Genomic DNA, 26,931 nt, shown 5'->3' with positions numbered 1-26,931 from the left:
ATCTTTTATTCCATATTCTTGTAGCTCATTTTGAGACTTTTCTAAAACACTACAAGAAAGTTTATTTGTGTTAAGTACTTTCCGAGTTATGACGCTTGAAAATTACAGTACACTGTAGCTTTCAAGTCCCACAACTCGGAAAGTACTCAACAAAAATAAACTTTCTTTTAGGGTTTTGGAAAGGTCTTAAGACCAGCTGTTAGATTCTGAAATAAAAAATAGGGTGTTTTATTTAAAAAAGTTAATGTAATTTTGACTTTGGCGACGCCATCCAAGGTCAAACTGATAATATTAGTAAATAGATCTTTTGAAACCCTATAACTTTGATCTAAAACACTTTTTTCTAAAATGCTTAGTTTTCGAGATATTTTGCTATTCTGGTACTTTTTCCCTACCCTGTACATAAAATTTGAAAACAATATTTTACAGCATAACCACACATACACGCGCGCGCGCGCACACACCATTTCAACAATTATTCCTATTAATTGTGCGTGTAGATTTAGTTTTAATACTCTTCTTTTCCATTCATACTAGTAGACACATGACTTTGTTGAGTTGCACTTCGAATGACTTCAATCCATCTGAAACATAAATTCATCATTTTGCATATTTCGTATTTTCAAATTTTACAACGAAACAATACGAGATGTCTTCAAGCTTTGAAAAAATTTTTAATTTGCTTAAAAATAAATCAGTGAAATCCCAAATATTTCAACATTTAAGACATGAATGGGCTAAAAGAAGTCAGCACAGTAATTATAGCCCAATCATTATTAAATAAACTTTAAGTTAACGTTACATAAATATATTTAAATGTTTCGGCCACAAATTTTTTAGCCATTTTCATAAATAATTTCACTAATTATTAATCATTTACCTCAGCTTCTTTCCACATCCATAATTTTAACATTATGCTAATTCATCTCATAGCTCAGTTGCATCTTATTATTACTGTAGGATAATATGATTTTAAGAAGGATAAAATAGAAATAAATATAATGATTAAAGATAGTTGTTATTAATAATGTCGCAATTTAATCAAATACGCGATTTAAATAATTACATATATAGAGCGAATCTTGTCGCTTCAGTCGAATTAATAATATCAATCGTCTCTTGCAAAAGTTCACGTAAAAGGAAAAAACGAACTCGTGGCTAACTCTGAATTTCCGCACTCTGTCTCTGTTTATCTCTTACTCTGTCCTTATACACTCTGTCTCTGACACGGAGCACTGTCTCGGCTCGCGACTCACAGCGGACTCCCGCTCGCTCGCGCTCTTCCAAATTCCGACAACATATAAGGTCATTACGATTATCGACCGATAACAATCGATCTTCGATCCTTCGATCCTTGTCCGATATCTATTCTCCTACATTACTGATTCTCAATATTTCTGTTTGTATTATTGCGGTTTTCTAATCCTGAGTTTTCTGTCTGTTTGGTTCTATTACAATTTAAATATTTTATCTCATATACATTTTTTCCACAATATATGACGATAATAAAAATATGGACCATTACTGTAATAGTATATCTTATATGTACTATTTTAATTTTTTGTACAAAAAAAACATAATTTTATATTGCTGAGCATAGTTATGTATGAACCTATACGTTTACAGTATAAATATTGCAATCTTGAGTAAGTTTTTGGTGAATTTTTTCTTTCTTACACTTCTTGAATGTTTAACGATATTTAGAATAATAACTTATTATAATCGGAAAGTGTATCAGCACATTTTAAATAAAAAAAAAAGAAAAAAAAAATAACCAGTCGAAAGCAGATCTTAGTGAACAATAATAATTTTCTAGGTAAATGTATACACATTTACAAATTCTGCCGAACTGTGCTCCGCATGTTTACCGGACTTTAAAACATTGAAAGATAAGTAGAATTGTAATATCACCAAATTAAATTGATAATTATAATCAATTTAATAATTTTTGATGCCTACGAGCAATTGATCTACGATTCCCACCTATCTCGAAAATTGTAAAGTTGTTAGAAACAGCAAGGCCATATTGGATTTTGATATAGTTACCTTACGATAAATATCTTAAACATTTAATTTTTGCGTATATGGATGTTTTAAAACAAGAAATAAAACTGTGCAATCGACAATATTAAAAATGATAAAAACATATTCAACATTGTTTTCGGTACAGTACTCAAGCAGTTTTTAAAAATATTTTTAAATATTTGAAACAATTTTTAAAAACGTTAAAAATAATGGATTAATTAACATTTTTAAAACTTTTTGATGTCTTTCAAATGTTTTAAAAATATTTTTAAAAGCTTTGGTTATTGCTTGCAAAGTACATTTATCATAAACGCCTTTCGTTCAAATACAATTTTTTATTTTAATATTAATTAGAATACACTGTAGAATTTGCAATCAAAAACTTTTCTAAAATTCGACGATATCGCATGATAATATTTCCTTATAATTTTTTAAAATTACAAAAATATCCCAGATAATATCATGTTTAAAATTGGGACATAAAAAGTTTTAAAGACATCTTGAAAACATCTTTAGGATATCTCATGCCCCGATTTTAAATATGTTTGCTGTTTAGAACACTAAATATTTACCTTCCAAAAGTATAATCACTTTCTGCTCGAAAGAAATACACATGACTTTTGAATTGTAACTTGAATACAAAATCCTTGTTGATACCATCTTTTTCCGATGGTGTAGAAACAGTATATCCTAATAATGGTAAACTAGCCAATGGGAAGTCGTCTTGATGAGATTTGTAGAAAAATAAACAGAAATTAGTAAATACGACCCAAAGTTTTTGCCAACCATTGCTGTTCTTGAATTTCCGTAGAAGAAATCCACTAAGTTGGTTCTGAAACAATGTACGTAACATATCATCAGTTTTTATCAGAGTTGGTTTTTAATGTTTTTATTAAGTTAAAGTTAATGACTTATAAAATTAATTTAGTTATGTTAAAAATTGAATAAACAAGTTTTGTAAAAAACTAACTGACAAAGAGAAGCCGTCAAAGATGAAAAACATAAACTGTAATCAAAGCAAGATGTGTAAAAGTGAATGTTTTTTTTCCCTAACCGCTAAGTAAAATTTGTATGTTCTTTTATAGTTTTTAAATTGCATAATGATCCAAATTAGGTGGCGTAATTAGTTTTCTATATACATGAAAGGAAATATGCAAAAATGTAAAATAAATATGAATGTTCCATAAAAATAAGATAATAAATAATGATTTTTTATGCTTTAACTCTTCATCAGAATCATCAAATACGTGACATTTTGTTGTAATAGTTTGGATATAAAAGAAAATAAAACTTCAATAACTCAAAATTATAGATTTTTAAACATTAGACTTTCCACCCTTATTGTTAGCCTAAAAACTTAGATAATTTAAACCTTTTAAACTCTAAATTCATAAACTCCGGGCCCGTAATAACAACTTAATTGTGATTTCAGTGACATATAATTGACCCTTGATGTCAATTCCATTTATATCGTTGGCATTGATCTGAAACGCTCGAAAAGCTGACCAAAAGTCGTTTCACAGAATCAATATAGAGGGCATCACTATGTATTAAAGGAGGGAAAGCTATCTTATATACCTGAGGAAGTATGATAGTTCAAAGTGGTTCAAAGTTACCGTTGTCGGAATAGCGCGCATTACGCAGAACCACTTCTAAATATTTACTATGTTTAAAGTGTGTGTAACTTTTGGTTTAACTGTTCATCTTCAAATGTGTTTGATGAAGGATGTTAATGAAGGTAAGTAGAATATGTTTATATGTTTTGTCCTCATAAATTTATGCTCAGCATGTATTAAAAATCACGTCAAAAAATAACCTCTAAAAGTTCTCAATTTACATATAAAGTTATCGTAAATGATCAAAAAAGTTATATACCCTGGAGATCCTGCGATGTGGAATATGTAGCTTAGAATGTTTTGTGTTGACTATAGTGGAATATGTAGCTTAGAATATTTTATGTCAAAATGTACAAAAATTGTGTGCGATTTTTTGTGATTCTCGTTGTAAGGTACCCGAGCTAAATAAGGCCCACATAACTTACTTTATTTTTTATAAATTTTATTTATAAAGATATTGAAATAAACTAAATGAGAATAAAATCTTTATTTCAACCATTTGCCAAAATAAAATTATCATCTATATAAAACATTTTTAAATAAACAGAAAAGAAATTTTTTTAAACTCTGACATTGGGCTTTATTAAATTCTTGTGCTTTTAATAAGGCCCGAATTAAAAATAAATTGAAAATAACAAGAGAATTAAACATATTTTGCAACTCACTGTTAAAATGATTATTAATCACAAATACAAAATACTTTAAGATCTATTTTACTGTAAAACATCACAATTATTTTTAATTTTGTCTAATATTTTAACTTTAAGAAATTTTGGCTATTTTAGTGCAATTTTAGCTTATAGAAAATTAGCGTCATCGAAAATCATTATTCTCTGTTGCAAGCCACATACATAATAAACAAATGGCAATGGCTTAACAATAAATGTATAAATGTATAAAAAAAGTATACTTATTCCAAAAAAATCGATATATATTTTTGTTTTTTCAATAATTATAGTTGAATTATAAACAAAGTTGAATTATATTATAATATGATATAATAAATCATAAAATAATGCATATTTATTTACAACAAATTTTTATAAAAACGGCTGATTTACCCACATTTTGTTACAGTATCGTATCAGCATCTTAAGACATTACTTACAACCATTAGCCAACGACTAGGTACAAGTGAATAAGAAGCGCGTGCGCCGGACCTGAGCGCCGCAGAGCCAAGAACGCTTATTCGTTAACTTTAACGTGTTTTCCTACAAAAACTACTTGTCGCACGCAATTTTGCTAAAGGAAAAAGTTGTTTCTTTTATCGTAAAGTATCACGTCTTGTACTTCGATTGCGCGAATTTTCTAACACCCTGTGTGTGCGTGCGTGCGTGTGTGTGTGTGTGTGTGTGTGTGTGTGTGTGTGTGTGTATATATATATATATATATATATCAGTGGTGTAGCTAGGAAAAAGTTTCGGGGGGGGGCTGTAGCTTTAATTGGTTATAATTATACCTATATTAATTAGGTACATCTATACAGTAAAATATTACCCACACTTAGCGCGACCCAGAGCCAACAACGAGAATGTGATGAGTTCTAGCTCCACGTTTTTTTAAATAATTTTATTTGTAAACAGGGATTCCGAGTTCGGAGAAATTCGTCTCGGAATCACCTACGTGTACATATTCCGCGATTATTCTCCATCGTTCGTCCGTCCGCGCGTAGAAATAAGTTCTCTATCACGTTCGTCCAAGCGTCATCTCCATTTGTCCGTCCATGCGCCGCTTTCGTGAAGATCACGTTGTATATTTTTTTATGTTCACAATAAACTGATTTACTCTGTCATCATTAAAAACACGTCTAGTTCTCTCGGCGACCTACCCGCGTCCTCGTCCACCGAATCAACACCGCCCGTGCGCGGAGTCAGGTCATTATATAGTTAGAGTTAAGAATCAAATTAAAGTACAACTTTCAACTACATTTAATTTATTATTTAACTTTTAACTGATTGTAGTTATTCTCCCTTATTTTTATATAGGGTATCTAGGTATATCGTAATAAACGAGATATCAGTACTCTAATAATATTATTTGCAACTTTAACATACCTGAAACGCTCGTAATTGATCGCTGTAACTAATACTTGTATTACGATGCCAGCAAACGTGAATTGCAGTATTGCTACGTTGTGAGGCCTTTGCACCTCCGCAACTGGTTCGATCTATTTCTAGTCCCTCTCTCACTTCGTCGACTGAACCTGAAACTTTTGTATAAAAGTCTAAAAAAAAAATTCTTTCAAATAAAAGGAAGTTGAAAAAGAATATTCTTTCAATACAGATATGTTAACTTTGAATTGTTAAACAGTCACTTACTACAAGACTTTAAACTTAAATACGGCGTTTTTGCATCCGACGCAATCTGTATAATAGCCATGTTCAAATCTTCTATCCATCTCTCTTTTTCTTCTTCGTTGCTTGCTGCGATTGTCAATGATCTACAAAAGCAGAATTATTAAAGTTTCTATATTCTGTCACGTTTTAACTTTAAATAATTATATTGACAAAATATTTGTCTTATTTCAAAATTCCAATAGATCCTAATCTTTTAAAATATCTGCATTTTAATAGACTATTTTTTATATTTTTCCGAGTTGAAGTCTCACAATTCTTATATATAGGTAGCTCTGAAAGTTTCTGCAAAATAATATTAGGCGTCGTATCACGTCAAAATTATTGATAGGTTCTGTTAATTTATTTTTTTAATGACGTTTCGCCTTTTAATAAAAAAATATTTATTCCTTCAGCCGTAAGATGTATTCAAAGTTGACGCTTTCGAAAAATAATGAATTTATCATGAAAAAATTTCCGCGCAATAATTTTTTTAAGAAGTCGCTACAGTGAATTGAAGAACTTCACTACAATGCATAAAAAGTTTTCATTAAATTTTTGGCGATAAAGCATCGTCCCAAAGAACTGTTTATAAGTACCCAAGTGTGGCCGAGTAAAGCTCAGTAATGAATTCCGTGAAGACTATTTTGTCACGACGATCATTTTAGAGAACGTCAATGCTGCGCATAACTTACTGCAAGAAAACCATCGCATGACCTACAGAGAAATTATGGTATTCCTAGACATTGATATGTTACAAATTAAAATAATCTTACATGATCATTTTAATATCAGAAAGCTATGCAGTCGCATACAAAAACCTAAAAAATGGCACATGTCACGTGGAGCAAAGAAAAGCTTAAAAAGTTCAATCATGGTCAGTTCAAAGCAGTGTATGTACTCGTATATAAAATATGTGGTTTGAAGTTTAACATCGCAGATGCGGCGATATAGTTTCGAAAATCTGGTGTCTGAGAAAGATGGACAAAATGCTCCAATGATTGGCTTCATCGAATGGAAAAATGTATTAATTGTAACGGACAGTATTTTGAGAAACAAGTAAAACCAATTTCATAAATTAATTAGAGGAGAAAAGAGTAATATGTTACTCATTTTATTGAATAACTTTGTTTATAATTAATATTTTCTATTGAAACTTGAACGATTACATGCGTCAGAATGTTGTTTGACAGATTCTAGACTCAAAGTAATAAAATATTTATTATTTAGGACGTGATTGATAAAAATCTAATGCACTGCATAATCGGTGGAAGAAAAAAAGTGGTTGTAACATGGCTATCCATAAAAATAATTTTAAAAAATTAGTTTAATTTAAAAGAAACACAGTACTTAGTGTAACGACCCCGCTTCGCGCACGGACGGTGGTCGGACGGAAACGAGGGCGCGAAGAGTCGCAGAAGGAATTAGACTAGTTTTACAGATAATAATTATAGGTGTTTATTAATGATAATACTGATGTAACAAAAAAGAAAAAGAAAGATAATAATAATGTAACAAAAAAGAAGATAAAAGATAGTACAAGCTAAGATATATATATTGCGCGGACGGACGGATGTGACAATTTAGATTCGCGAAAAAAAATACGAGACTGAATCGACTCTTTACAATATCGCGACACGCGTTTCTCAGAATTACGCGCTTACTTTCTTGGGCTTGCGACATCACGGAATTCGGATACAGGTGCGTCGTGTTATTGTCGGCCGGACAATGATTTCGTAACGCGACGCGATACACGGATCCGTGCTTTCGGTGCCTGTCTCGTCGCGGTGCGGTTAATACCGCTATCGTTTGCCGGGACACTGCCACATGCCAAGTACGCTTGGTGGAGACACGAAACTTCGTACTCCCTTACGCGCGGCAGCGTCAGAGTCGGGATGCGGCGAGGACGATTTGCCTTCGGCCAAGTGTTCTTGACGAAGCCCAAGCTATCTTGAGCTTCATGCGGCGGCGGGAGCGGAATCGGAACGGCCTTCTGGTCGAGTGGCTCGATGGGAACCAAGATGCTTGATTCCGGCGAAAACCTGGGGAAGCATCTCCGTGGAGAGAACAGGATTGGAGTCATGTTTCGCGGAATCGGCGCGCTTATATACCCGTATCTCGAGTAGTCGGGGATGTTCGGGAAGACGTCGGCTCTCGTCGGCAGCCAGCGTCCCGCCACTCGAGATCGAGTCCACGGGACGGAGTCGTCTTCTGCGCTGCGCTGCGCGGTGCCGGCGGGCGCGCGAGCACGTCGGTATATCATGGTCGGCCGGGTACGCCTGTAATGGCCGGCGCTGGTTCGACTATACGGAGCGCCGTTCTAAGCGCTTTGTTACACCTGTTACAAAATTAGATATTTTTAATTTTCCATTGTTTAGAATTTTCCTGATTTAGAATTTTCCTGCGTTCAGAAGCTTTAGAAATATCATTAGAAACTTCATTAAAAATATCATTTTATCCCTGTTTAACAATAAATAACAAGCATAAAATGATGTCTCTAACGTTTCTAAACACCGCTCTTTAGAATGGCAATCGATTTACCAAAGAAATATTTCAATATAAAAATTTTGTTTAAAAACATATTAACAAAATTCCATGTTATTGGTTTAATTTTATATAATTTGAAATGTATACGGCCAAATAAAAAGTTAAATAACAAAAAAACACTCGAATACATGTACCTTCGTGTTATAATACACTCAAGTTTAAAAATAATGAAAAAGTGTACGTAATTAAAGGTTGAAAGTGTACCTTGAAAAAGTTTAGAAGTGCTTAAAAATAAAAATGCCTTATAACAATTGTCAGTCATTATGTATTGGCATATTAGCATCAATAAAAAACGACGGACTACTAAACGAATAACTCCATAAGCAATTGTTAGAATACGTCACCTAATAACGGAAATAATAGGGGTAACCATATTGTCGACAGTAGCCATAATACCCTCTTCTCCTCTATATGTTTTTGTACTATTTTGCGGAAACTTTCAGAGCAACCTATGACTATTATTATTAATAGCAAGCGTGCTTCAGTAAAGTCAGTTTAGCTAATTTTTCAATAAAAATATACGTATAATAGCACAATTTAAAATGCGTTATTTTAAAATTGACAAAAATTATAAACATAATGTAAACACGTTGACAAAACAAATTATAAACATAATGTAAAGACTAAAAATAAGCAAAAATGTTTTATAAAATAGTAAAATTTGTTATAAATTATATATATTACAATATATTATGGTACTAGTTTCGACCTGAGTACAGTCCTCTTCAGCAGCATGCATTAATTAAATGATTAAATCATTAAATTATTACATCTGTTTAAAATCAATAAATATAAATTCGGTAAAACAATAGATAATATTATTCAGTCCGATACAGATAATGTCGACGCTGAACAGAACTGACTTATTTCCATAAATTGTCTAACGATTATCTTCTTGCAATTTTTAATAACTCTTGTAAATTACACTTTTTTTATCGGTATTGTTTCATTGATGGACATATTATCGTTTTATATCGTTAACAATGGTGACATGTTTTTGTATTATTTTTTATTCACAGATTTTAAATCAATATAATTGTTAGAGTAATAAGTTTTTCGCGTTTCGTAGTGCTTTTCTTTAGTCTACGATACAAAAAGAGAAAAGCATTATTAATAACTTTACAAAAAGTAGATAACGCGACCTGCGATGAACTGCGTGCGCATCACCATCAGATTTCATATTCTTTTTGTAGTTGCCATGTAGTGGTATCGATATAAGCGTGTTCAATTTTAAATAAATATCAATTTAAAACAAATGTGCGAATACTTTCTCTTTCTATTAATTCCATAAACTTTCCGGATGTAGATATATTCCAATAGGTTATGGGCTCAGTATGTTATGCTCATTAATCTGTATTGGATGATAATTGAGAGGGAAAAAAGACTTATGAACAGAAGCCCATAGACATATAAGATAGATCTAGCATTCACCCATTCCGATACGTCTAAAAATAAAGTTGACAGAACGGAGTGAGAGGCAAAATGCGGAGAATGCTGTCCTTTTCTGCCCTTTTCATTCTTAGAAAGACATTCTTAGAAATAAAAAACAACTAACTAAAAAATCAAACACAGAAAAACTTTCCTGCATTTTGCCTCTCGCACCGTTCTGTCAACTTCACATGTATATAGCTAATGCTGGGTCTATCTTTATATGTCTATGCAGAAGCCACGTTTTCGTTAATTTTTTGGGCCATGTGCAAAGTGCATCATTTTCAATTATCGAGCAGTAAAATGCATGAAGTGCATCGTGGTGAAAAAAATAATTGGATAAAAAAATGTGAAGTGTCTTGTTGGAGAAAGATAGCAGAAGAGAGTATTCAAAGTATTGAAAAACTTGATGGGATGGAATTTCAAGTGTGGAAGTACCACATGATCATGGCGTTAACTGTAAATAGAGTTTACGATATAATCACAGGAATAAACCAATTTCTATTTGATAAAACAAAAATAAAACAGCGAATTAAAGAATATGCCAGATCAAAATTCATTTTATTCTCGTCAATAACAAGTGTTAAAAATGTGATAACATATGTTACCTCAAGTAGCATATAAAAAAGTTAAGCTCAATTCATGAGCAAAAATTTGAATTGAACTTTTAATGCAAAGATTTTACGAGTGCAATATAGATCCCGATGAAATAATAACTCAGCACATTGGAAATGTGCAAAGTTTAGCTAGTTATCTTCAGGATGTTGATGAAAAAGTTTTGGAAGTCACTATCATAGCAAAAATACTATGGGGCTTGCTTAGCAAATACAGTACCTTAGTGAAGGCTTAGAAAACCATGGATCCTGGTAGGCAAACTGTTAATTTAAAAAGCATTTGTTGTACGAGGAATAGAAACTAAATAAGCAAAAAGCCACCACAAGATCATGACCGTGAATACAAAATCGACAATGAAGGAAAAATACGCAAGCAAAAAAGAGCAATCTGTGTGTATGTGTGTGTGTGTGTGTGTGTGTGTGTGTGCGCGCGCGCGCGTTTGTGTGTGTGTGTGTACATATACGTATATATCCCTTTGAATGTCACTATTGTAAGAAGAAGGGCCATGAAAAGAGTAAAGCCTAGTGCAGATTGCACGCAGCAAGCGGCAAGCGTCGAGCAGCAGCTAATCAATGAAGCTCGTTGCTCATCTAAAATCCAACAGTATTGAATTTCAGGCAAGCAGCAGCCACTTAACGAAATCTGCTGCTCGACATTTGCGGCTTGCTGCATGCAGTCTACACTAGGCTTAAGTGTGGGAAGACAATTTATGACGAAAAAAAGCAAAAAGACTCGAATGAAATCTGTCAGTTTGATAAAGCACACAAACTCGTATTTATCTTTCTGGAAGTAGGTGAATTTTTTCATAGTAATCTATGTGAACCAGTACCATCACTTGGTAGTTCAAATTTTTTTCTGACGTTCATATTATGTATGATATGTCGAAGTTCTGCACAATATTCTTTTCGAAGCATAAGTCAAAGATCATAGCAAAATTCAAATTCGAACATATGGTTGAACAACAAAATTCGATCGGACAATAAGGATCCTGAATGGACAATGGGAGAGAGTATTGCAGTTAAGTGATGAAGCAATACTTTCTGCGTAGAATTCAATTGGAAACTATGGCTCCGTATATTACATTTATCTATTTTATAAAACATCTATATTTTTGTTCATTTTTGGACTTTATTTCTTATTTATTTTATTAAAAATATGACCCTAAAAAATTATATTTTCATCCAACATATTTTTACACTTTTTTATAAAGTATAAAAATCTTCTTGACTTGCAATAATTCAAAACATTTAATATTTATATTTGATATTTACTGATTTCCTTGTCCATCAATAATAAAAGCGAAATCCGTTCCAGTCTTATTATCCGCGTCTTGAATCTTCATTCCTTTTAATGGTATTTGGCCATGCACACGGAAACATTGTGTTGGCTGTTGCGTACGGAATGTATACAGTAACACATCTGAGAACTGCAAAACAAATGTATGCAACTTAAATGTTGTTACACTAACTCTTCGCGGTTCACTAGGATTCCAAAAAAAGTTTGGTGCTCTAATGCATTTAAATTTAATTTTTCTATTGTTCATATATTATTTCATAATTGTAATAATTTAAGCAAGAATTAGTATAATATTTCTGTATTAAATAAATAACCTTGGGTACAATAATTTCACACTTCTTTTTTCTCGTACTAAGTTTTTCTTTTATGTTATTTTTTGAAACGTGAACTATATACTATTTTTTTCTGAAAGTGTCATATCTGTAGAGTATAGTCATAAATTTTTATAAAAAAAAAAAAAATTAAAAATTAAAAGAGTTATATAATTAAAAGTATATTATTTTTACTTCAAAAACTGTAACCTGTAAATACTGCAATCAGTTAAATGCCCTGAGGTCATTTTGCACCTAATGTAACCATTAAGGAATTTTTAAGAGGAAACCACGAAAAGGTAAAAAAGATAAATAAATATTTTATAGAGAGATCAAAATAACGATCTAACTATACTAACTATAAATCTTTTTTAGAAAAGAGTATTTATTCTGTTATAAAGGTACATCTCTCTGTTTGATATTTAAATTTTATTGAAAAAATAATATAAAATGGAATCTAATCAAATTTTTTAAAATAAAAACATATGATTATTATATCTTAATGATAGTTCAAATGACTTGCAATTTTGCACTTTTTTTAAACATTAAAAACTTGTGCTTGATAGAGAATTTTTTAAACAATGCTTAATTTTTACGACATTCAAAAATGAGTAAATTTATAATAAAAAATTGTTATGTTTAATTATATTAGCAGCAATTACATTCAAATACAATATTTCAAAAACGGCTATGTCAAGCACTAGATCTTTTAACTTTACAACTAGATGTTTCAACTTTATAAAATTTGTGCCATTTTGGTTTCTGATAAGTTCTGTGGCAGTAATAGAGGTCACTGTAAATGCTGATTTTAAATTAATTTAGGAAAATTTGAATTGTAACGTCATTTTATATTATTCTTAATTATTTTTAATTTAATAAAATTTAAATATCAAATCAAGAAAAATATGATCTTTACAATAAAATAAAAACTTTTCTTTACCTTTTTCGTTTTTCCACAAAAAATTTGCAAAGTTTTCGTTTTGACTTGTCCAGAAAAACGAGTCAAAACAAAAACTTCATAAATTTTTTTTGTAAAAAAAAAACAGAAAAATATAGATAGGAGGTAGTATATATTCCTGTACATACTCAATCAGCACACAATATTTTTTAAATGTTTTTTAAATTGTAACGATGCACCTCCGCATCGTCCCCCCTGGGGCCGCAAATTGCCTCCCCTATCCGGCTGAACATCCGCCGGACAGACAAACAGGCGCTGTGCGCCAATAAATGCTTCACATACGCGCGTTCGAACAGTGCAGTGAACGCGCCGTTAAACTCCGCGCGCACGCGTTCTAGATCGCACGCTCCTGGCATTGAAGCAACGAAGAGGCATACGTGCGAGCGAGAATGCAACGCCGAACCGATCTCAAAGCAGCGGGGATGCTGTATTGCGAGGAGTGCCGAACTCCACCCGAACATCTCTGACTCTCCGAGATCGGGGTATAGGGTCATCAAAAAGTATCGGACCCCTTGACTATTTTGAAAACTAAGCATTTTAGAAAAAAAATGTTTCAGATAAAAGTTGTGGGGTTTTAAAAGATCTATTTACTGATCTTATCAGTTTGACTTTGGATGGCGTTGCCAAGGTCATATCGAAATCACATTAACTTTTTTAAATAGAACACTCTATTTTTGATTCCAGAATATAATAGCTGGCGTCAAGAGCTTTTCAAAATCCTACAAGAAAGTTTATTTTTGTTGAGTACTTTCCGAGTTGTCGAGCTTGAAAGCTACAGTGTACTGTAACTTTCAAGCATCATAACTCGGAAAGTACTTAATAGTACTAATTAACAAAAATAAACTTATTTATAGTGTTTTAAAAAGTTTTCGAAATCGACTACAAGAAAATGCAATAAAAAATATAAAATATTAAGGTAGTACCGATACTCTTTAATTAGGAAACTACCGATACTCTAACGTTACATCTTTTATTGCATTTTCTTATAGTCGATTTCGAGAATTTTCAAGACACTATAAATAAATTTATTTTTGTTAAGTACTTTCCGAGTTATGACGCTTGAAAGTTACAGTACACTGTAGCTTTCAAGTCTCACAACTCGGAAAGTACTCAATAAAAATAAACTTTCTTATAGGGTTTTGGAAAGCTTTTGACACCAGCTATTAGATTCTGCAATCAGAAATAGGGTATTTTATTTAAAAAAGTTAATGTGATTTTGATATGACCTTGGCGACGCCATCCAAGGTCAAACTGATAAGATCAGTAAATAGATCTTTCGAAACCCTACAACTTTTATCTGAAACGTTTTTTTTTTAAATGTTTAGTATCCAAAATAATCAAGGGGTCCAATACTTTTCGATGACCCTGTATAAGGTGGACAATCTCGCAGAGAGAACGACTTTTCCCCGATCCAGCTTCCGAGCCAGAACCAGGGAAATCCGCGTGATAGAACAAGCTCTGTCACCGCTGAAAGATCTCAGTGATTTCCGATTCAGTTCTCCTCTTCGAGCACCCAGGAATCCGTGTAGTAGAGTGAGCTTTGCACCGTCGAGAGATCTCGACGTTTCCGCCGCTTTCCGTCCTGCATACTAGAGAGTCCAGTCACCGCGGTGGAACGAGCTCTGCCACGGCCGAGAGATCTCGGCGCTGGCCATCCCTTTACTCCGCACCGGAGTCCACGACGATCCCTGTCACCCAGGGGATAGAGAGATCTCTGCCTCCATCGAGAGATCTCGGGACAGCCGTTGTCATCGTATCGGCGAGTTCCCTACTAAGGGAATTCCACGTGACACCTGTCGTGAATCGCGAGACGAAATTCTAAGAAACGCACCGGCGTGCCGTCTATGAGACATCCCAACCCGCGCGCACCGCGGATCAAGAAGCTTCGCAACCGCAAGCGTAAACATCTCAAGAGAATCCGCGTCGTAAACGGGCGCGTGCGACTGCAACAACAATACCGCACTGTACACATTCATCGGCCGCAATCTTCTTTGGATATAATTCTGTAAATAGCTACCACCGCATTGTAAATACCGCGTCTTTATATTCAACTTCTTTTCATTGTATCACCAAATCATTTCTGTTTCTAATAAATTCTTATTTGTACACAAACTTCCGATCTCAGAGTTAATTAACCCGGCAACCTTCCTTCGATCCCTGGCTTCTCTGAGCTCATCCGTGCTCGGACAAACACAGGTTGTTACAAAATATTTATTTAATATTAATTATTCATTAAACAATTCATTATAACAATAATATTTATTAAATATTTATTTAACATTAATTAAATATTTAAAATAATGATTTACAAAACATATTAATTTTATATTTATTTAACGTTTATTTAACATTTTTATTTCATTAATTACTTATTTAAAATAATGATTTGGGAAAATATTTGTTTAACGTTTATTTAATGTTTATTTAATATTTATGTTACATTAATAATTTATTTGCAACACTTTCAATTTCTTTCTCCTTTCAATTTTATTTCCGTTCTAAACTCCTTTGATCCTTCCTCCTTCCTTCCTTCCTTCCTTTTCGTATTATTCTATTCTATTCCTTTTCCTTTCTTTATCTTCAGTACACATTTCAAAAAATCTTTAATGAAATAGATATTATTCTATCAAAGAAATTTTTATTTTTATTTTTATAACACAAAATATCAAAATATCACACATGAGAGATATTCACCCATTATATCCTTTATTTAAAAATCTTTAAATCTTTATCTTCTCCCTCTTCTTAAATTCTTTTCTCCTTTCTGTATTAGTCCCATTTCAAAACTGTTACTCCTTCCTTCCTTCTATCATTAATTCATTCTGATGCTTTTTCAAATCCAATCTCACATTAATAATGTTTGTATAGAAAAGAGCATTTTAATAACAATACTATAATAAATGTTAAATAAAATTGCTATCTGAAAATAAAGTACAACACAAACTATCAATTTTTTATAATGATAGTTTTTACAATCACAAATAAAAACGTGTAATAAAACTTATCTAAAACAATCATGAAATCGTCTAAGGGGAAAATAAAAATCTTTAGACGCAGGAAACAGAACTAATACAGTAATAAATTTGTAATAATCAATTTGATAATATATTAATATTACACTATTAACCTCTTGACGCATGTAACAATTATTACTCCGCCGCACGTCAAAACGCAAAACGTCATTAACATTAATGACAAAACTCACGCCACGATTTCGAATCTCTCGATCACGCCAGCCAATCAGCAACGGAAAGGAGGCTTCAATGCATATACTATAAGAACCAACTTTGTGCGTTACATCTCCTTTTTAATATAATATAATATAATAATGATTTAAAAAAACCATTAATTTAATATTTTTTTTACATTAATTTTTTATTTGAAACAATAATTTCAAAAACATTAATTTAGCATTTATTCAATATTAATTTAATATTTATTTTAGATTAATTTTTTATTTGAAACAATAATTTTAAAAACATTAATTTAACATTTATTCAAAATTAATTTAATATTTAATTTTTATTTATTCTTTTTTAATAAACGTTTTTAAACGTTTATTTAATATTGTTTAAGTATTTATTCTTCATAAATTATTTTATCAAAAAAATGATTTTAGTAAGCATTCTTTAAATGTTTATTTAATATTTAATTAACATTAATTTGTTAATTATTTTTCAACTCTATAAAATTATGTTTATTATTTATTTAACATTTAAACTATTTATTTTTCAATTATTATTGATTTTAAAATTTTTTTAAAAAATGTTTCAATAACGTGAAAATCAGTAAAAAATTAACTTAATTATATATATATATATATATATAATATGCTTTAATTGTATATTTATATTTCATCTTTTCGATAACATATATTGACCTGATCTATCAGTGATGTACATGTATTAGCACAAAGTGTTTACAGATCATTACGAGGGTTCAGTTCGTAGTAGTCGCAAAGGTCAAGCATCGTTTACCGCAGCTATAACTTGGATGGGTGATCGTGTGAAAATTTTCGAAAAAAATTCCAAAGAAAAAACCTCAATATTAAAAAAAATTTTTTTATGTAAAAAGGGGCATGAATCTATTAATTTTAACATTTTCAAAAAATTTTTTATGGAGAAAAAAGTTTGTCTTTTTTAATATTGTTTTGCTCATTTACGCTGTGTTAAAAAAACGTTTCTTTAAGGTTTAATGAACATTTTATTTAAATGTTTAAAAAACGTTTTTATAATATTTAAGAAACATTCTTTTTGATGTTAAAATAAACATTTTTTTAATGAAAAAAAAGCACTTAACACATTATTTTTAACGTTTATATAAATGTTTTTAATGTTTTCTAAATGTTTTTAAAAACATTTTTAAAAATATTGTGTGCGGATTGAGTATACTATATGTATGCTTAATAAGTATATATTCCTATACATACAGTGGTGGTCATGAAAATAGAGCCACTAACAAAGGAAAAAATTAACGATAAAAAGTAAATCCTGAAGTTTAAGTTTATACTAAATTTATTTCATCATGTCATTTATTTCAAACATAAAAAATTAAAAACTAATTTTTATTTTATTGCAATTTATATTAAAAGAAAAAAAAAATAAACTAATATAAATGCATCAAATTCGTTGGTCATCAAAATAGAGCCGTAACAAGAAAATAGCACTAAAACATTTAAAAATAAAAGTTGATACAAAATTTTATTATTAAATCTGTATATTTAATATTTTGTCGTGTGACTACAATTTTAATTACTGCTTCACAACGCCTTGACATAGACTCAACAACATTGCCATTACGCTCAGCGGGTATAGACATCTATTCTCTTTGTATTTTTTCCCACAGTTTATTTTAATTTCAAACTTTATGTTTAAAAATATTTATCTTAAAGTCTCTCCACAAATCAATCGGATTGAAATCCGGTGATTAAAAAGGCCATGGTATCCTACAGATACTTTATGATCCTTAAAAAATTCTTTTGCCTTCTTAGAAATGTGTTTGGGATCGTTGTAGTTTTGAAGTTTTCATATAAGTGCCATGTTTCTCTTAACAAAAAGTAGTATAATATTTTCAAGAATATTTATTTTGTACATATTTATTTTGATTCATAGTATTTTTAATCCAATAAACTGGATCAACTCCGTACCATAAAAATGTTTTCCACAACTTTATATTACTACTGTCATGTTTTTACAGTGTTTATAGTATACTTTGGTAGCAATTCTTAATTTGGTGGGTTTCTCACATAATATCTTCCATCAGATCCCATCAGATTTATTTTAGTTTCGTCTGATCATGAAATATTTCTTCAAGTTTTAATTCCTTCTGGACCACTCCATTCTACGTAATCTTTTGCAAATTGTAATCTGCATTTCACATTCTTCAAACTTAAATATAAAACTTTCCTAGCAACTCTACCATTTAAATAACATTATTGGATTCTTCATTAAATTGTACGTGCACTTATAAAAAGATTCAGTTCATTTTTTATTTCATTTGATGACTTGAATGGATCTATCTTAGAAGCACGTACAACATTACGATCAATTTGAGGTGTAATTTTTCGCTTTAAATCTCGAGTTTCTTCGTTATTTTTGCATCTTAATACATTTTCTCCCATTTTTTTACCAATAATTTTTGCAATTTCTCATTGCAATCTTCCTTTGCTGCGTAAAGTTAAAATTTTTATCCTCTCATCAGTTCTACAATGAATATTTCACCCCATTTTTGTTGCATTTTGAAATAATTGACTAAATTGCATTACAGTATTATTATACCTAAACTATTAAATCACATTAATATTTTAAACAAATTATTTGTATGTTAATAAACTTACTTTAATAATTAGGCTCTATTATTATAACCAAACTATTTATATCACAGAGCACTTTAGGGCAATTTCTTAATATGACATGTACCTTATTTCGACAGTAGTTTGTTATATTTTTTAGTTACTACAAATTGTTGTTATTTGCACAATCAACTATATTACCGACAAATAAAAATATAAACGATAAATTATAATAATAAATTTATCAATTTTTATATAAATGGCTCTATTTTTATGGCCACCACTGTATATGCTTAATAAGAAATATATTTAGAACTATAATATAGAAGACTTACCAAGAAGAACATTCGTTGTTGGAAACCTTTACGACTATACTTCTGTAGGCTTCCTTGTCTAATAAATCTTCGGCCTTCTTGTACTAGATTATCGAAGCCAATAATGTCTCTTTGCATTTCGCACAACTGCACTAGATTTTGCTACAACGGCAAATTAAAAAAAAAAATTTTTTTAATAAATAAAAAATAGATACTTCGCGTTTATTTCATTTATTATTAAAATTTCTTGTATCAAGCAATAATAATTGCAATAATTTCCTCACCGCTTGATTTATAATCGTGAGTCCCTCAAGCAATGTCTCGCCGAGTCTGTCTCTTGCTGCCAAACAATCTTCAAAATCTGTATGATCCTTTGGATAATGATCCAATAGTCCTAAAAGAATGCCACTTTGAGAAAATAAAAATTATTACATATGTACACTATTGTTAAACAAAATGTAATTATTTATGAGTATCATAAAAAAATCAAGTATTTTAGTAAAAAAAAAGTCGCAAAGTTGTCAAAAATACATTTTAAAGAGAAAGGATAGAGCTTTGAATCTGTCTTTTAATTTTGTTTCTGCAATATTTTGTTTCTAAATTACATGGAATTGAAAATTGATATTTTTTCCATTTTTTTATAAATTTTGAAGCTATAGTTTAATGAAACATCATAAAAAAATTAACAAAAAATTTCAATGTAAGCTTTTTAAGCTTTAAAATGCTTTTTTAAAAAAATTGTTGCGACGATATTCTGATTCTGATATTTATATCAAATTTTTTGTAGAAAAATTATTTCTTATAAAATAATTTTAATTTTGAAATTACAGTATTTAAGGAAAAAAGAAAAAATTTTAATTGTTTAATATTTACGTAAATTTGTTCAATAATTTTTTAAAACTCTTTTGTACTTTTTAACTTTCCATAAAATATGAGAAAATTTCAAGCTTTGAGCAATAGCGTACGTTACAATTTAATAATCAAATTTAGACTACTCACTATCAATAATATTGTTATAATGCAGCAATCGTTGTAGAGGTTTTAAAAAGAATGAAGTTAATGGCAGATAACAGTGTTTCTGCGACTCGAAGTCGCGACAGAGTTGGTCGAAGCGTCGCGATGTTCGTATGGAGTATTCCATTTTTTCCAATACCGGGATCAGGTTTTCCAAGTATTGATCATAGAGAGGCAAGACATTCAAAAGCGTGTTGTACAAAAAGTCACCGATATTGTGACGGGCGTTGCTTTCCCAGCGTGCTAACCGTGCTTCCATTTCCTGGAGGCAGGGTCCATGCACATCGGCGAGTAACTCAATGAGAGAAATTACCGACTTCCCTTCCAATGCCGCTTCTCTAGAAACTTCCTCGCGAAACCACTATACATAAATGTAAGTCAAAATTTATTTATAAAATCTTTGGCGAAAATGTGTTTTATATCTCATAATATTTTAAAAAATTTTCTATATGTTAAACTTGTGAAAATTTATAAAAAACATTCTTTTCTAATTTTTTTAAATTATAAACTGAACAATTTTAGAATACATTAAAAATTATATACATGAGGAATTCTACAAAAAAGTACACTTTTTTGTAAATTTTCTTTAAAAATTATAGAAGAAATTCGTAAAATATATATGTATAGATTTTACATATATAGATTTATATAAAATTTATATTTATATATGTATAGATTTACATAAATTTCACATATATATTTTTCAGAGTTGGAAAATACTTGTTACTGTTACAAATAGAAAAAATTGTACAACTTCTTTCCAGTAATGGATATCAATAAATGGGACATTTTCTTATTTGTAATGTTAATAATAAAGCAGTTTCGTCGACAACGGTAACTACTTGTTAAATAATTATTTTTATCGTTACTTGTACAATAAAAGTAGTTTATATTCTTAAGGAGTTTCCAATCAGCACACAATATTTTTTAAATAATTTTTAATATTTATTTAATATTAATTTTTCATTATACAATTCAATTATTATAATAAAAATATTTATTAAACATTTACTAAATATTTATTTAACATTAATTAAATATTTAAAATAATGATTTAGAGAAAATATTGATTTAATATTTATTTAATGTTTATTTAACATCTCTATGACGGAACCCAATAACAAAACTGTAATTCTCCAACCTTTTTTTTGTTGTTCTTATAAAATTGTTGCGTCTGTTACTGTCTATACTTTAATTGTAAAAAAAGATTTTTAATTCTGTAAATGTAATTAAAAAAAACAACTGCGCAAAAAGTAATCGCTTTCAGTCAATAAAAAAAGATAACTTTAATAGCGATTTCGGCTAAGGCGTACTAATTGCACATTTCAGGTATCGGTGCACCGTTGTTGCATGTACTTTTGTGTTCGGCTGGTCAAATAGTGCAGTCCCTCACCGGTGCCGCGTCTGGGCTCGGTACACCGTATATACAAGTGCACATTGGTTATTATAAAATTTTCTGATTAAAAATCTGAACATGAGTGAAGATTATCTTCTGTGTGAACTTATTTCAACTAATGTATTTTCTAACTCTGAAACAAAGCGTAACATTTTACTTACCACATTAATAACATCCAAGTCCTTCTTGTAAGTTCGTTCTGTCATGAGAAGCTCCTTGGCTATGTAATAAGCTTTGTCGGTTGGCCATCTCTAAACAAAAATAATTTGCTTCTTGTTGATATTTCCATCGAGTTGTTGAATGTTAAATACAGTAAAAGTTAATTTTTAAATAACAAACCTTCGTTTTTCTAATTTCTGCTTCCTCTGCCTCCCCGTTTCGAACATTCTTTACGGGACTGAAATCTGGTGAATTTATGACGCTCGCATTATTCACCTCGCCGCCACCGTTCGTTGTCTGTTGTTTATTCGATAATTTTTCAGTGACGTACAAAGAATTATTGTTCTCCCGTTGATTAGATATCTCTTGCTTTTCGGCTTGGACATCTGTAAATAAATATCATATTAGACAATTCTGGAGAAACAGAAATACCGAGAGAATACGGAATAAAGAAATCAATCTATTATCAATAAAATATCTAAAATAATAAGTAAAACCAGAAATATATATACACATTTCATCATAATAGTCCACATAATTTTTAGATAATTACGAGAGTTAAAGTAAGAAAATATTTATCTATTTTATGCGGGCATCTACAATTCGCGGTTTAAAAAAAATAAAAACAATTTTTTTATATAAAATAATTAAGATTATCTTAACTTTTTAAATTAGTACTATACCATTTTTTCTTAATATTGTAAGAGATATTAATACGATCTCAATGCAGTATAGAAAATGCTATTTTTATTTATTGTATTCTTAATTTTCTATAAAACTATAATTGAGGATAAGTTCTTTTTTCTGAGAAAAAAGATAAAACACAACCATAATAACAGTTGATTTTATTGATGAAATACTTATTAGAGATCTTAAAATTAAACAAATTCTTAAAATTATTGACCTAGAGAACAATAAAGATGCCATAAAAAACCATTGCTTTCCTACAATTGACGAGAATTTTTCAGGATTATGAACGCTATTTGTAATAATAAAAAAAAATTCTAACTTATACAACTGTTCAAATTGTATGCTTTCTTCTACAATACAAAGTTCTACTCTTTTCAACATTTTATTATGTGTAACAGTTATTATATTATTTGGATTCAAAGCTGCACAAGCTTTAATTATTAATTAAGTATTCTTTAATTAAGGATGAAAGTAATGTAATCAGCCGGAAAAAGCCAAATTTTTTTGTGGCACAAGACTTTTAATGAACTATCCACTATAACTTTTCTCACATATTTTTTGTAATTCATAAATATAGAATAAATTTTTTAACATCAAATTTATTCAAATATGACGGCGTAATGACGCTCATTTTTCAAGTCTTGGTTTTCGAGAGGGTCAAATGGCGTACAATGCAGTATTTCTTTCATCTCATCCTAAAATAAAAAATCAAATAAATCTGTCTTTTTGATAAAATTGCACACTAAAAGAACCTAAATCCGATAGTAAAAAGTATTAAAATAAAAATTAAAAAAAAATTCTCGTATAAAATTTTCATATTTATCATGTGAAAAAAAAAATAGTTTCTATAGTTATTCTTATGAGTTTCATAAATTCACCCGGTAGAGAATTTAGTGAGAAATAAACATGTACCGTTTCGGTTATATTAATCAAATATTTTTTTAAATTATATTGTACGCCGTTTTGATCTCCTCGAAAATCAGGACTTGGAGAGCGAGCGTCATTATGCCACCATATTTGAATTATTTTAGATTAAAAAAATTTTTTTACATCTACGAGTTATACGAAATATGTGAGAAAGGTTATGGACAGTTCATTAAGTCTTGTGCCACAAAAAAATTTATAAAAATCTGCTCTTTTTCGGTCGATTACGTGACCTTCCCCTCTTAATTATTCTTTCTCAAAGCTTTCTTAAATATTATTAATTAATATTTGATATATATTTAATATAAATACATTTAAATATTTACTATTTTTAAATAATGCTGCAGATTTAATATTAAATATCAAGAAAAATAGCATTTTTAATATGCATTGAATTTGTTTTGAAACCGTCCGATAAAAAAAAAAAAAACGTACGGTGTTAGTTAAAAAGTCAAAATAATCTTCAATTTTGCACGAAAAAAAATCGATTTTTTAGATCACAAGTTGTAAGTTATACATAATAGAAAAATATTTTCGTTATAACATTTTTTTTGCATTGTTGCAAGGATCTCAAAAATTGTGTGAACCGTTAACGCACGCACGCACGCACGCACGCACGCACGCACGCACACACATATATACACAAGGGTTGGACAAAATAATATGAACACCTATTCTGACTCCAAAAAATAGGCGCAATTCAAGAGAGTGTAACTTTGTCAAAAATAATTGTAAAAAAATTTAAAAAAAAGCATTTTAAAGCTTAAAATCTCTAGTTTTGAAATTGATAAATCATTAAACAATTTACAGATTGTTTATGAAATTACGCGGATTTAAATAAGAATGCGTCAAATCTCAAAATATTTTATAAACTTTGCAAAGCTCCACGACGCGACATAAAAATTGCACGCAAATGCGGTTTACAGCATTCAAAAGGGTGGATCTTTACCTTTAATTTGTGTTTTTGATGAGCGTTGTACGATTTTTTTTCACTGAGTTAGGCAACACTGAAGCAAAAATAATCTCTTTTGCTTTAATGTTGAATAATTCAGTGAATAAAAATCTTACAACGCTCAACAAAAACGCAAATTAAAGGTAAAGATTTACGTTTTCGAATGCTGTAAACCGCATTTGTGTCCAATTTTTAATTCACGTCAAATAAACTCGCAAAATACATAATAAATTTTGCCGCATCTTTATTTTTATCCGTATAGCTCCGTAAAAAAGCAGTATACATTTTCAAAGTCAATATTAAAATTGTATGTAGAAACATTAAGCTGTAAAATGCGTTTTAAAACATTTGATTTATCATTTTTGTTGATTTATCATGTTACACATTTTTTTGGAAAGTAACTGTGGGTGATCTTTTAATTTTGCTGTTGAACGCTCACTTAATCTTTGCTAAAGTTGATATTTAAACTTCAAAAAAAAAAAAAAAAAAAAAAAAAAAAAAAGTATAAAACAATCTTCCAGGGCTCACAATTTTAAAGGGCAAAACCTTTCGATTATTGAAGTTGATTTTCTCGAAGATTCTTTTACACTAGGATGTGAAGAAAGAAATTAAAAAAAAGAGGCCATTTTTTGCTTCGGTGTTACCTAACTCAGTGAAAAAAATCGTACAATGCTCATCAAAAATGCAAATTAAAGGTAAAGACCCACCCTTTCGAATGCTGTAAACCACATTTGCGTGCAATTTTTATTTCGCGTCGTGGAGTTTTGGAAAGTTTGTAAAATATTTTGAGATTTGACGCAATCCCATTTAAATCCGCGTAACTTCGTAAACAATCTGTAAATCATTTAATGACTTATCAATTTCAAAACTAGAGATTTCAAGCTTTAAAATGCTTTTTTTAAAATTTTTTTACGATTATTTTTGACAAAGTTACACTCTTTTGAATTACGGAGTCAGAATAGGTGTTTATATTATTTTTGTGTATATATATATATATATATATATATAGGCTATATATATATATATATATATATATATATATATATATATATATATATATATATATATATATATATAGGCACGCATGCTACAGTGCACTATTTATATTTATTCTTTTTTTTATTGTAATTTTTTTTACAGAATTGGAAATGCTGATGATTGATTCAAATGTAACATGAAAGTTTGGGAAAATTATTCGAGGGATCGCTATATTATTTATAACAAATGTCTATAAAATTTATACTATAATATAATTTCTTGTAAATAATTATTCTCGATGTATTAAAATAGACATTAAGAGGTTTGTACGTAAAAATTACTATTTTTATTCATCAAGATTAAATTCTTAATATCTCTGTCGCAAACTTTGCTCTAAAGCCTTGTGTCTACGATGCTAGAAATCGGTTCAAGATCTCGAATGGAGACAGGATAGATCAATTGCATTAATCAAAGTTGACTGATTATATAAATGTAATTGGCTAATTTTTTTTCTGTTTGAAATTTCGGACCGATTTCTAGTATCGTGAACATAAAGCTTAAGAATTCTCACTTATTTTATTATCAACAATGATTATTTAGCAGCGTTATGAAGCAAATAGATATAAATATAATATATTTTAATTAAAGAGGCACATAACACTGCGATTAACTTCGAAAATTTCAGTGGAATATGTGAAATATTTCTAATATTCAAAAATAAAAATGAAAGATCGATTCTTTCTGGGTAGATCATGGTACAAAGATAATAATGCAAGTGAAAAGTGCAGATAATATCGAATAAGCTATTTTAATAAACAAATAAGATAACAAAGCCAGCATATGCGAATTTCTATGAAAATTCATGCCCAAGCACGTCTATAAAGTACCGTGCTCCAAGTAATAAGCGGCTAATATAAAACGATGATTAGAAGCCGGATGAAGTTAATATTAAAAATCCACGTTCACAACATTCTACATTATTTCCACTGACGCAAATTACATGCGAAAATAAGGAGTATCGTGACAAGATCGATATTCGCACATCGGGCGAACAAAAATTTCTCAGGGAAAGAATTTCTGCTCGAGCTCGGCTTCTTTCGCAAAAGACGTACAACGTAATGAGAGCGACAACAGAAAGATATGAATGCGGTATGACTAGGAAAGTATAAGCTACTCCGTCTGTCTTTGTATCGGTTGAATGATATAAAAATCATTCAAATACGAGTGAAGACCGATAAGGCATTTGCATAAATTTCTGAAACCTTGAAAATATATTCTTTTGTGGCTTTTGGCACACAATTGTACCTTTACCTTCCAAGCTTATATAACGATGAAATCGTAAACGACTTCAAGAATATTTTGATACTGTCAGCCTTGATTTTAAAACAAAAGACTTATGTTTTATTGTACAATAATTTTGTGATATTTAAGAACTATGTTTTTACTATTAACAGTATAGAATATCACTTATTGATACTTTCAGTACATTTTATCTCATATTTCACGATAAATTAAGTGTAAATAAAATCTTTAAGAAATTTCAAAACAATTTACGCAAGTTAAGCACATAATAATAAATATTTT

At 30.0% G+C, this 26,931-nt stretch overlaps 1 protein-coding gene across 1 annotated transcript in view; it reads right to left on the bottom strand.

Annotated features, from left to right (window-relative positions):
* Positions 1-291: 291 nt before the first annotated feature.
* The window catches only part of LOC105202923 (FERM, ARHGEF and pleckstrin domain-containing protein 1), a 105,909-nt gene continuing 79,269 nt past the window's right edge, over positions 292-26,931 (bottom strand). The window contains exons 12-21 of the mRNA XM_039453625.1: positions 21,984-22,189; positions 21,806-21,895; positions 20,234-20,609; positions 19,519-19,628; positions 19,256-19,396; positions 11,836-11,990; positions 5,960-6,081; positions 5,696-5,850; positions 2,598-2,857; positions 292-584 (exon numbers count right to left, since the gene is read on the bottom strand). Coding sequence (XP_039309559.1) covers positions 509-584; positions 2,598-2,857; positions 5,696-5,850; positions 5,960-6,081; positions 11,836-11,990; positions 19,256-19,396; positions 19,519-19,628; positions 20,234-20,609; positions 21,806-21,895; positions 21,984-22,189 — 1,691 coding nt within the window. The 3' untranslated portion in view covers positions 292-508. The remainder of the gene's footprint in view (positions 585-2,597; positions 2,858-5,695; positions 5,851-5,959; positions 6,082-11,835; positions 11,991-19,255; positions 19,397-19,518; positions 19,629-20,233; positions 20,610-21,805; positions 21,896-21,983; positions 22,190-26,931) is intronic.

Source organism: Solenopsis invicta, chromosome 1 (assembly GCF_016802725.1).
Source record: "Solenopsis invicta isolate M01_SB chromosome 1, UNIL_Sinv_3.0, whole genome shotgun sequence".
In the NCBI taxonomy this organism is placed as follows: Eukaryota; Metazoa; Arthropoda; class Insecta; order Hymenoptera; family Formicidae; genus Solenopsis; species Solenopsis invicta.
This window is presented reverse-complemented; position numbering and strand designations above follow the sequence as displayed.